Source organism: Taudactylus pleione, unplaced genomic scaffold (assembly GCF_031769625.1).
Source record: "Taudactylus pleione unplaced genomic scaffold, aTauple2 ptg000041l, whole genome shotgun sequence".
Lineage (NCBI taxonomy): Eukaryota > Metazoa > Chordata > Amphibia > Anura > Myobatrachidae > Taudactylus > Taudactylus pleione.
The window spans coordinates 24,489,891-24,502,598 of record NW_028284443.1 but is presented as its reverse complement, the minus strand read 5'-3'; the positions used below and the strand labels follow the sequence as shown (position 1 = coordinate 24,502,598).

The 12,708-nt window shown below is 41.4% G+C and overlaps 1 protein-coding gene across 1 annotated transcript in view; it reads right to left on the bottom strand.

The window, feature by feature from the left end:
- The window catches only part of DOCK4 (dedicator of cytokinesis 4), a 422,657-nt gene that overhangs the window by 143,951 nt on the left and 265,998 nt on the right, over window positions 1-12,708 (bottom strand). The window contains exons 18-22 of the mRNA XM_088457720.1: window positions 9,783-9,880; window positions 9,619-9,702; window positions 1,363-1,463; window positions 1,132-1,213; window positions 467-637 (exon numbers count right to left, since the gene is read on the bottom strand). Coding sequence (XP_088313846.1) covers window positions 467-637; window positions 1,132-1,213; window positions 1,363-1,463; window positions 9,619-9,702; window positions 9,783-9,880 — 536 coding nt within the window. The remainder of the gene's footprint in view (window positions 1-466; window positions 638-1,131; window positions 1,214-1,362; window positions 1,464-9,618; window positions 9,703-9,782; window positions 9,881-12,708) is intronic.

Here is a 12,708-nt window from a genome sequence, read left to right as displayed (position 1 = left end):
GAGCATGTCAGGGAGATTATAAAAGCAACACCTATGAGAACGCATTAAAGTGGATGTGTATCGCTACAGGTGTGCCATGAAATTGATTTACATCCAACTGTACATGAGCCCTGAAGCAGTTAGTAATATCTACTTGTTGTTGAAAAACACACCAATACTTTTTTTTTTAGAAAATGCATGTAGCCATAGGGATCACTGTGCCTTATAACCAATGCAAGGAAATTATACCAATGGTCCCATTTGAATGTATACATCTCTATTTTTTATATATATAACAGCTTCATAATGGGGGCAAGGTGCAAACAGGGAGATTGCTGCTATTTCAGGGAGTCTTCCTGACAATCAAAGAGAGTTTCCAAGTGTGCCCTGAATATAATGACACAGTGATAAGAGATGCCACATATGTCAGGCAACCAGAAGTAGCCTATTTGGTAGGGTTTAACAGAATCATAACAAAGTCAGCAACCTGTGACTGTGATAATGCACTTGCTCCTTTGCTCTCTTTGCATAGGAAGAATCGAACTGACATCATGAGTTCTTGAATACAGCAGCGGAATTCTTCCTCATTCTGTCCTCCAGTAGCAAAGGAAAAAAGCTTTCGGGACTGAACGATATACTTAAAAATATATTCCTGGGCCTAAAACATAAAAATAAAGTCTGTTAAAATAACATGATAGTGTTATAAATCCTAATTATTTAATGTTATCTCACCCCTATGCTAACTTGTTTACCAGTTACATTAAAACAGGCTTAGGCAAACTATAACTCGCACAGTTTTAGTCAATCTACAAGTCAAGTGTTCTCTGACAGCTTCTGATATACCTCAGACTAGATCACTGATTCAGGTTTGTGCTGTACTAAATCTCCCATCCATCCCTCTATATCCACAATGCTGGTAATCAGATTGTTGCGTAAATGAACAAGTCACTGATAAAAATGAATAAACCACACAAAATAACTGCTTGAGACAAATCTAAACTCATGATCTAAGCTACTGCAATTCTGAAAATACAAAAATAGGGCAATTGCCTATTACCACTACATCAAAGGGAGGCAGCATGAATCAGTGAAGGGAAGTTTAACCTGTATGTAAATGAGCACAAGAGTACATCTAAATCTTCTTTTCATTACCTTTAATACCTCCTGGATATGCTCTTGACGCTCTGCTTCAATTATTCGGTCCACATACCATTTCAGCACTTTTATGAGGTCTCTGAAAAGTCAAGAAATGATTTGAAGTGAGGTTGTGTGTATACAGAAAAACCTTTAAAAATTAAAAATACATAATAAAAATTAAAAACAAATAAGAATTCCAGGAATATTGGAACCATTAATAACAAATATTTTGAGATCGTTCTTTACCTATAAGCAAGAGCACCCGAAAAATGGCCTTCAATGTAAGTGTCCATTACTGGTTTAAAGTGCTGAAATTTGCTGTCTTGTAACAAGTTTATTATGTGGATCTGCAAATATATAACAAAAATATCAAGTTTATCATTGTATTATTCAATGACTTGCAATGGCTAACCTGCAGCTCTTTGCACTTTCAAATGTAGCACCTGGTGGCACCACTGCATGGACAGCTGTGCTCTGTGACTGGCAGCACCACTACATAGATAGCCAAGCACTGTGGCTTATAACTGTGTCTTCCAGCCGAGGGAACGAAGAGCTCTACATTCATCTCTGTAATTAAGGGGTATCAGCCATGAAAGGTGGACGTTGTGCTAGTGGTGTTTAAGATGGTGTTTAATCTCAGATAGGCCTGTCTGTCTTAAATATGGAGAGCAGGTGGTTGAGATGGGAGGGGAGAGTGTGACTAGGCCCTTGCAAGCCAACATACTGCATTAACTTGCAAGTTGCTGCCCATGTACAGTACCTTGGCCCCAATACAAAAAAGAGGAAGAGAAAAGTAGGAGGGTACTTTACAAGAGAGAACGTGGGGCATAACTTGGATATTTTGGGCTGGAAGAAGAGCTCATGGAATTTCCACTACAGCTAACACCTTCCTTTACCAATGACCAGATGGAGCCCATTATATGCACAGACTGACAGTTAATCTGTGTGTGTCTGGGTGAGTGGTTTAGTTGGTCTGCATCACTTTCTTTGGCTTTGCAATTCACCCTTCTACTTCTCTCTGCACCACCTTATTTGTTGCTTTTGCACGTCTCTCTCTCTTGCTCTGCATCCCTTTTTATTGCTACTGGGCTGGTTACCATAAGCACACGCTACTAATTAAAGCGCGAGGTGTCTCAAAAAATATGAATGCATCTTGGTCTCCCATTCCCTAGTTCTGGAAGAAACTCAGGATTGGCACGAGAAGTACTCTATTAGTAGATGTGCTGATTGTTGTGAACATTTGGGCAATGTCCACAATTTTATTTTCCGAAGTGCTGATTTGATGATTACTGTGGACATTTTGTATGTTAACAGACTTAACCTGTATCTCCAAGAAAAGTTTATTTACATCTGTCAAGAAACTCAAACTTCATAGAGTGGGACTAAAGGCGAGTATCCACTACATGAGAAAAATGAGCAATTGAACGATTACGACATCGTTATTGTTCAATCGTTCATTAATCGTGCAGTAATTATGGTGGCAACAACCAGCGATGCGCGTTCCCGCTGGTTGTTGTCGGCATTTGTCATCACCTGAACATGCAGGCCAACCTAATGAGATTGTCAGGTTGTGCATGTTCGGGGCTAAGGGAGTGTGCCTGCACTGAACGACATATCGTTCAGTGTGGGCACATTATCCACTGCACAGGATGATGAATGATTGAACGATTACGATGTTGTAATTGTACAGCCGTTCCACTCTCGTGTAGTGGATATGCACCTTAACACATCTTCCCATACTGTTTAAAGATCTGAAGTCTTCAAAAACAAGATTTTGGGTTACTCACCGTAGAATCAATTCCTCTGAGTCCATCTGGGAATCACTGACGCTGGGATATGAGGTAGGGGCCGAGGAGTAGGCACTAAAAATAATTGACTGACAAACTCCCCCTCACTAAAACAACCTCCCCTCTCTAGCTCTCCAGTTATCGGACTAGCAAAGCCAAAAAGGAGGAGAAGAAGAGATGAACATAGGAATCCATCACACACATCAGGGAGGGAATTCAGTGATTCCCAGATGGACTCAGAGGAATTGATTCTACGGTGAGTACAGAATCTTGTTTCCTCTTTCGTCCAATCTGGGAAGCACTGACGCTGGGACTACCCCAAGCAAGCCTCCTTAAGAGGGAGGGGAATTACGCACATGCAATGCTGTACGCAAAACCTTGCAAGCAAAACTCGCATCTTAGTCACAAATGTGTGGAATCAATAAAATTTGGTAAATGTGTAATCTGAGTACAAGGTGGCCACCCTGCACAACAGCTCAATCGAGGCACCCTGCCGAGCTGCCCAAGAATCACTCACAGCCCAAGTCGAATGTGCGGGAATGAGATCAGGTAACTGACTCACCCAAGGCTATATAGGCCTGCTTGATAGTGGAAGTAATCCAACGAGCAATAGACTGCTTAGAAGCTGGCCAGCCTCTTTTATGGATGTCATGAAGTACTAACAGGCTATCTGTCTTAGGCAAGGCAGAAGTCCTATCCAGATATATTCTTAGTGCTCGTACCACATCCAGAAACCTGACAGGACTCTCTGGATCAGGTGGATGCAATACTGGAACCACAATCTCTTGATTTAGGTGAAATCTTGAAATCACCTTAGGATGGCCGAGTGCGGAGAACCGCTTGGTCCTTATGAAAAATCAAAAGGGGAACGCTAGCTGACAAAGCCGCCAACTCCGATACTCTGCGAGCTGAGGCGATTGCCAAAAGAAAAGCTACTTTCCAAGTTTACCACCTTAATTCCACCTTCTCAAGTAGCTCAAAAGGAGCCCGCTGAAGGGCATCCAAAACTAAATTAAGGCCCCAAGGCAGGACTGGTGAAACATAAGGTGGTTTGACATGCAATACTGCTTGCATGAAAGTTCTGACGTCTGGTATGGATGCCAAATGTCTCTGAAAAATATAGACAAAGCCGACACCTGACCCCTCAGGGAAGATAGGCAAAGGCCTTTGGACAATCCATCTTGTAAAAAAGAAAGTAAACGTGGCAAGCAAAACTTTTGAAGCAGAAACCTTCCCAGTTTCAAACCATCGGATGTTAGCTTTTCACACCCTATAATAAATCATAAAAGTGGATGACTTACGAGCCTGTAACATGCTGCGATAAAAATGGCCGATATGGCTGGAACAAATCTCTCTGCCCACATCACAATCTGGATGGTCTCTGCCATAGCCAAAGGACTCCTGTTTCTTTCCTGTCTGTTAGAAAAAAGGTGTGGGGGGTTTAACCCCCTATTGTTTCTCAGCACACTGAATTGTACCTGCAACAATACAAGAAGACTATATGGTTATAAAAATTCAGAGATTAGTTGCATGCATTTGCAAATCCATGGGAAGCTGCTAGGCCACATCACAGCTTCTCTGTTACTAGCAGTCCCTAACACTAAGGGGTTCACGTCTGTGGAGCAGGGCAACCCCAAAAATCATCCAGCCCAGGATCCCCCCAGGGCATCAAAAGGAAAAAAGGAAAATGGGTGACATTGAAGTGTAAAGCATAGATGTGTGAGAATAATAACTGTTGAAAAAGGGTTAAAATATATGTGAAAAAATTACATGAATAAAACACAAACATAAAAGGTGATATGAAAAGTGACTATGTGTATTAAGTGGTGATGCCCTGAAGAGGCCCAGCCAGAGTAGCCCTACGCCCAAACGCTCACCCCACAGGTAATATATTTACCAATAATAAGGCCTCATGATAAAGGCACATATATATTTTGTCAATTGTAAGGCCTCATGATAAAGGCACATACATAAATGCATCCAAATTGAGAGCCAGCTTACCTGGGAGTCACCCTGGGGAACTCCAACTAGCACTACTAGAACCAGCATGCCCTCCTAATGCTGGCTCATTCATGCATCTCATAACAACAAACAGAAAATGGCAGCTGCTCAAATCAATCTGGCAGTACTCTTCAGGTGCATGAAAGGGAGGGGTCATACCAAGTAGAAAAAAGGGGGGGTTTAACCCCCTATTGTTCCTCAGCACACTGAATTGTACCTGCAACAATACATGAAGACTACTGTATATGGTGATAGAAATTCAGAGATATTAGTTGCATGCATTTGCAAATCCATGGGAAGCTGCTAGGCCACATCACGGCTTCTCTGTTACTAGCAGTCCCTAACAGTAAGGGGTTCACGTCTGGCAACTAATATCTCTGAATTTCTATCACCATATAGTCTTCATGAATTGTTGCAGGTACAATTCAGTGTGCTGTGGAACAACAGGGGGTCAAACCCCCCCTTTTTCTACTTGGTAAGACCCCTCCCTTTCATGCACCTGAAGAGTACTGCCAGATTGATTTGAGCAGCTGCCATTTTCTGTTTGTCCTTCCTGTCTGTTGACATATGCCACCACCGTGGCATTGTCCGACTGTATCTGTAAGGGTCTGTCTCTGAAAAGATCCTGTGCCTGGACCAGAACATGAAAGATTGCTCGCAGCTCTAGCACAAAACCCCTGGAACTGGATCCCTAGAACTACTGCACCCCATCCCTGGAGATTGACATCTGTAGTTACTAGCGTCCATTCCCAGGGAGAGAATTGGCAACCTCTGGACAGGTTGCGAGTGCAGAGCCACCAACCCAGGGATTGGCACACCTGAACAGACAGGGGAAAAACGGTTGATCTAGACAGGTATCCCACCTACTCCAGCGCTGAAGAATGAAATGCTTAAGGGGCCTGGAATGGAAGCGTGCAAACTGAACTGCTTCGATCGCGGCCACTATCTTTCCCAATAGCTACATGCAGCGTAGCACAGACACCCTGTGTAGAGACAAAAGAATGTGCACCAGGGACCGCAACTCCCTGATCTTGTGCTTGGGCAAAAAAATTTGCAGAGACAGAGTGTCGAACAGAAGGCCCAAAAAGACCAACTTCTGTGTTGGAACCAAATTGGATTTGGGTAGATTGAGAACTCAATCGTGATGTTCCAGAGTTGTCATGACAACCTGAAAGTGAGCCTTCAAGAGTTCCTCTGGAGGTGCCTATATTAGCAAGTCATCTAAACAGGTAAATATTGTAATTCCCTGGCGATGCAGAAAAGTTACCATAGGTGCCATAATTTTTGTATACACCCTTGGTGCGGAGGAAAGCCTAAAGGGCAGAGCCCGAAACTGAAAGTGCCAGGGGACTACTGCAAACTGCAGCAGTTTGTGGTCTCGTTCCCAAATAGATACATGGAGATACGTGTTCTTTATATCTAAGGACGCGAGAAATTCTCCTACTTCAATAGAGGCATTTACTGAATGTAATGACTCCATCCTGAACCTTCTCACCCTGCAGGTTGAGACTTTTTAAATTCAAAATGGGGCGAAAAGAACCATCTGGCTTTTTTTTTAAAACAGAAACAGATTTGAATAAAAACCTAGCCCCTGATGATGCATCGGAACAGGGACCACTACCCCTGAATCTAAAAGGGAGAGAATTGCCAGCCTTAATGCCCCTCTCTTGAGCTGATCCGGAGGAAGAGGGGTTACAAAAAAAACGATGTGGACCGGGTCCCTCCAGATCCAATATGCAACCTCTGGAGTGGACTCCTCTGACCCAAAAGGTCTGTGGTTGCCCAAAACCAGGCCTCCCTGAAAGAGAGAAGACGGCCACCTATACCAATGGGCAGGAAATCCTCCTGACCGAGTCACTGGAAGGATCTGTCACCCTTACGGGGGCCCCGAGCGACGGGACCGCATGGCCATACGCCCTCTGGACCAAACAGAGATTGACCTGTAAAGGAAACTCCCTCCAAAATTTTCTTGGAATCGCTATCCGCTTGCCAAGAACGTAACCACAACGTTCTTCTGGCCGAAACAGATAAAATTGATATACCTGCCAGAAGAGAAATAGTGTCTAAAGAAGCATGACTCACATAAATTGAAGTCTGTTTCAGGTTGTCCACCTGGGTAAGGATATCTGAAGAATCTGCACCTGACTGAATAGCTTCTGCTAATTGGTCTGATCAGACTTCTATGGCCTTGGTAGCCCAGGCCCCTGCCAACATGGGACGCAGGGTAGTACCTGTTAAAGAAAACAAGGATCTGAGCATATGCTCACACTTATGGTCCGTAGCATCCTTCAGTGTGGCTGCAGTAGCCATTGGAAGAACCGTAGTCTTTGCTGAATGGACAATTGGTACATCCACTGCTGGCGGTTCCTCCCATGGAGCCGTATCTTTCTCAGCAAAAGGATAAGTAAACTTAATTCCAGATGGAAGCTTAACAGGTTTATCTGGCTTAGACCAGGATTCCCCCAGCACATCAGAAAAATGCATAAAAGAAGGAATATTCAAAACATGTTTTTTTCTGCTCTTACATAACGCTGCAGAAGCCGCTTCATCATAAGGCTTCACGTCTTCAATTTTCAAAGTCTGGCGAATGGCCTGGATAAGCTCAGTAACACCCAAACTATCGGGAGAACTGTCTTTCCAACTAGAATGGTCTATCCATTCCTGATCTAATACATCCCCATCCTCAGCCTCAGCATAAGATCCTTTTTCTGAATCCTCCCCTTCCCCCAAGAATTGCAGTGTCTGGGCAGGCTGTCGCTTATAAGCACTCGCCCCAGCCGAGCCCAAGACTGCCTCTAAAGATCTACAGACCCTGGAAAGTCTATCCATCTGAATAGACATATCTCTGTTCACTGGGGTGCTAACTAACTCAGGGGAAGAAACTGAGATGGTGGATCCTGCTGCACTAACATTAGCCTGGCGACAAACCTCTCGTAGCTCCTTAGCCAGATCTGTAATGGACTGAGCCATAAACTTTGCCCATATCGGTAACACCTCCTCTGAAGGAGCGTCCATAGATGAGCATAGCACGGGCGCCTCAACCTCACAGTCTGCACACAGGGCACCTTGCATCCTACTCCCCTGAGGTAACTTGGCAGCACATTTAAAACATGTCTAATGTAATACAGCACTTTGCTTGTGAGGTTGGTCCTTCTTTGCAGACATACTGTTACCACAAACTGCAACTCACACTGAACAAAAAAGAACTACAGCCCCAGTCTGTATAGAAAAATAAATAAATATATATATATAATTTTTTTTTTTTAAATAAAACAAAAGAAATTAATATAATTAACTAATCTAATGAAACAAAGAAACCTAAACAAACAAAAAACACTAACCTAACTACTCTACCAATTTTGAAAGGCAAAAAGACTCCTGATCAGCAGCAAGGAGCAGCAGGTGTCTTCACATTTTCAATCAATCCACCAGGAAACAGCAGGAAATCTCCTGATCTGGAAGGACCTCCCACAGGCTTTCTGGCAGTGTGGGCAAGAAGATATCCACCATTACCAGATGGTGCCTCTGTTATCCAGGTAAGCACATGTTTTTTTTTAATTTTAAACTACAGCACCTAGTATTCTCCAGGCCTTTACAGTGCCTCCTGTGCCCCCTTTAGGGAAAACTGGAGCATACAAAGAGCGAACTAGACCCTGCCCATGCACTTAGTTTGCCGTCTGGCTGCCCAGTATTACTCTCCAAGTAAACTGTGGCAGCCGGTCACAGCTGCAGCCTCTGGGAAAACGGCTCCTATGGGGGACTTTTATTAATATCAAAGGATCCCAGCACACATGTGGGTGCCTGGTGACCCTCTTCCGGGGCCCGGAGCGGGATGCAGCAGGAGGTGAGCAGATACTGGCTACCAGTACTGCTCCTAATTCCCACTCCTCCAGCCTTGATCCCATAAGGGGATTCAGGCTCTAAGATTCCTTTAGGGTAATAATTTTTAGGCTAAAAACAAACATAGCCCTATACTTCTTTGTGCCTGCCCCTGCTGGCACTAAAAATATAACTGGAGAACTAGAGAAAGGGTAGGGTATATATGGGAGGGTGTGTTTCAGTCAGTCAATTATTTTTAGTGCCTACTCCTCGGCCCTTCCCTCATATCCCAGCGTCAGTGCTTCCCAGATTGGACAAAAGAGGAAGTAGCACAACACAGTGTGCAACATTGAATGAATACTTCAAGACGGCTGCCTGGAAAGATTCCATGATCTAATGCTGAAAAGATCTCATTACATTCCTGATCAGGGTTGTTCAGCATCAGTGCTAATTTAAGGCAACTTCTCAGACTTAAATATTTCTACAAGGAAGGAACCCATGAGTTCTGGAGAACAGTACCTATGGAGAAATACTCCAATGTCAAAAAAGCTGTGCTCAGACTACATTCATTGTTCGGGCCAACTTACCATTGTGAGCAGTTTTTCTAAAGATTGATATATGTGAGTTGAAATAACAATCAGTTTAGATAGATGTGAGGGAATTACTTTTGAATGACCTCAACTGAATACAAGGTACATAAACAAAAAAATTGATAGCATTGATTTACACTGTAGATATTTATATTCACACAAATATAAATGGTTCAATTGACTTTTTATGCGATTCTAGATATTTCGTGCATCTTACCCTCTGACTAGTTGGCCATGTCTGTTCCATTCAATGATTACCTCTTACCATGCGAAAATCAAGAAAAAGAAAAAAGTGAGATCCTTACCAAGCAATCAAACACCTTTGAGCTGTATTTCTGAGAACTTTCATTTAAAATTCCAAACAAAGTGTCCAGAGTGTCCTGAAGAAACTGTGGAATGGATAGTTGTTGGTTTAAAAATGTGCTAATGTCATATAAGAACAGCCACAGAGAAACACACTACTGCTAACCTTTACAATCTCAGAACCATCAATCTCCTTCAACTTGGACAAGCTGCCTGGGATTTTATCTGGGTGCATCCGCCATTTTAGTAGATCCAGCATATCCCCTATAAAATTATAACAACAAGAAGGCAATTCATGCATTGATCGACAAGTTCACAGACTTCAGTAGACTTTCAGATATGGATTATAAAACACACCTAATTACACATTATTACAAACAAAGTAGATTAAACTGTTTTTTTCTTTAATGCAAACTAAACAAATATAGAACAAGTTATTGAAACCATAACATTTAGATTTAGAACTATAATTATGAAGCACATTCAATTGTTGGCTTAGTAGTTATAATTGAACGAATTACAGTTCATTAATAATAGTTATACACAGGAAACAAAAAGTAATGCAATGATGCCACAATGCATAAAAATATTTTTCAACCGGGTACTTTGCGACAATATAAAACGTTTTATATCCCTATTTAGCGTGGTTTTTATTTTCACTGTGTAAAGCAACAAAATATTCAACAATACTTAATGCATCAGTCAGTCACCCATTTAACTAATAATCACAGTACAGTACAGGTATAGTGTTTCGTTTATTAATACATTCATAAAAAACTTCACAAACTGTTTTCTGGTCCAAAAGAAATCAGGATTTCAGACATAACAAACAATCAAGTGAAAGTCATGATCATAAATAAAGAATAGCATTAAACTATATTTCAGCCATAAAATTAGCAGCACTTCTATGGTTTCCAGCTCGCTATTATCGTAGTATGTTTGCAAAAATAACTACAATAATAATTGTTTCCCTGTTAGCTCACCCATGGCTCTGGGTCCAAGAATCTGATAGCAATGCATTACATAACCAGATGGTAGTTCAGGTGACCTCAGAACAGACTCCTTTTCAGACATTGCTCAGTAGACGGGAGCCTAGACCAGGAATCCTTTTGTTTACTCAGGTCGTACGGATTTTGAATTCAGCATCTAAAATTCTTAAGGCTCAGGGATAGGATCCAGATACTCCTTTGTGGAATGCCGGGGGACTCTCAGTGCTACAGGCAGGGAGGTGTGAGGCAGGTGGGGAGTGGTGTCTTTATTGGGCAACTGGTGTACTCAAGTAGATTACTCAGATTCAAATAGGATTTGAAATTCCCTCCACCCTACGTTATCGCTACCTGCAGCTCTGGAATGCCCTGGCAGTTCAGTTCTCAGATGCCCATCTTACCAAGAATCCTTGCTCAAGAAATTTCTTTCTGCTGCTGCCCCTGTTGTACTGTCTTGCATATAAACTCCTCTGTTTTGCAAGCTCATAATTGTGGGGACCTATGGGGCCTTAGAGCTCACTGGGAGATAGCTGTGGGTCCTTTGCAAGATGAGGTGTGGCAGGCGGCTCTGGAGAGTACACAACTCTCGACTACTTCCATAGGTTTCCAACAGATTGAACTATTTCTACAGTTTATTTGACCCCTGTTTGCTTATGTTGATTTGGTGGATGGTCCAGCTCCATATCTTCCACTTTCTGGCGCCTACTGTGGGAATGTCCTATAGTTCGGGATAGGGTGTTGAGAGCAGTTTCGTCCACGGGAATTTCTCATGCTATAGTTAACCCTACTGTTTGTATCTTGGGAGTGGTGGCTGAAGATCTATTTGATGAATATACTAGACAGTATGTTATTAGCACATGTATGCTAGCAAAAGATTTTATAGCCCATTTGTGGATGACCTCTACACTCCCCACATACAGCACATCTCCTTGGTCAACCCCACCATTGAACATGAAAAATGTGTATCTGGCCAGAAGTAATACTAATAGAACAATGAAGCGCAATCTCGATATCAAATATTTATTAATATTCATATAAAATTGTGTGTATATATGTATATATACATGTATATATATATATATATATATATATATATATAATAAAGATGTCACAATGGGAAAAATTGCCTCCTCTAGACAAATCCTAACTTAGAATCCAAATGGATATTAGTTAGACTAAACACAATAAAAATAATTTTTTTTTAAATTAAAAAATATAACTAAACTTAGTTAACATTTAAAATTCTGACAAAAGAAAGATCAAATAATGTATCCAAAAGAAGTCCAGAATTATTGAGGTAAGATATTTGTTAATAACTGTAAATCCGGATAAGTAAAGAAATCAAAATATCCGAAGTATAAACACCTTAGATAGTTTGTTGCAATGGACTGATAGATAGCGTATGTCTGTAAAATTGTTTCAATATAGCTAGCTCTTATTTGCTTGAATCCAATAATGAGTCAATACATATATATTATGGACATACTCCTCCAGGAGGGTAAAAGACTGCAAAATCAGTCCGTATAGAAAAGGTATGTTATTTGACAATACGTGGTGCACTCACGTTTGTTCTATTAGTATTAGTTGTTGTCCATATTGACAGGTAAAGTACAGTCTGTCGTGATATTTGAAGCTGCAGTCTTGTGGTCTTTTTAAAAACAGCTGTGTGTTTCATTTAATATTAATTTCAGCGCTAGACTGCTTGTTTTTGTTATCTGGCCAGAAGTGCTGAATTTAAATTTGATCATATTTGGTCTAGGTGGCTCAACTGCACATATTCTATGTGACCTTCCCCTCTCTCTAACAACCTGGCCTGATTTATAGAGGTCCGCAGGGTGCTGCATTACTGTCCTGTAATATTGTTTTTATTTTATTTTGTTGTTGTACACTCCCCTCATTGAAATGTATGCTGCTACATGTTTCAGTTTGCCTATCATTCTCTACCATGCTGTATTTTATTTATTATGCCATTCAATTTTAATTTAAATGTCACTGGATATTATGTTCATTTTGTTATTAAGTACTGATTTACATGTTTGTTTTTCTTCATTTGCCTTATTTTTGTTTTATTGTGTTCTTTTTCCTGTTCCCTTGGAAATTCAATAA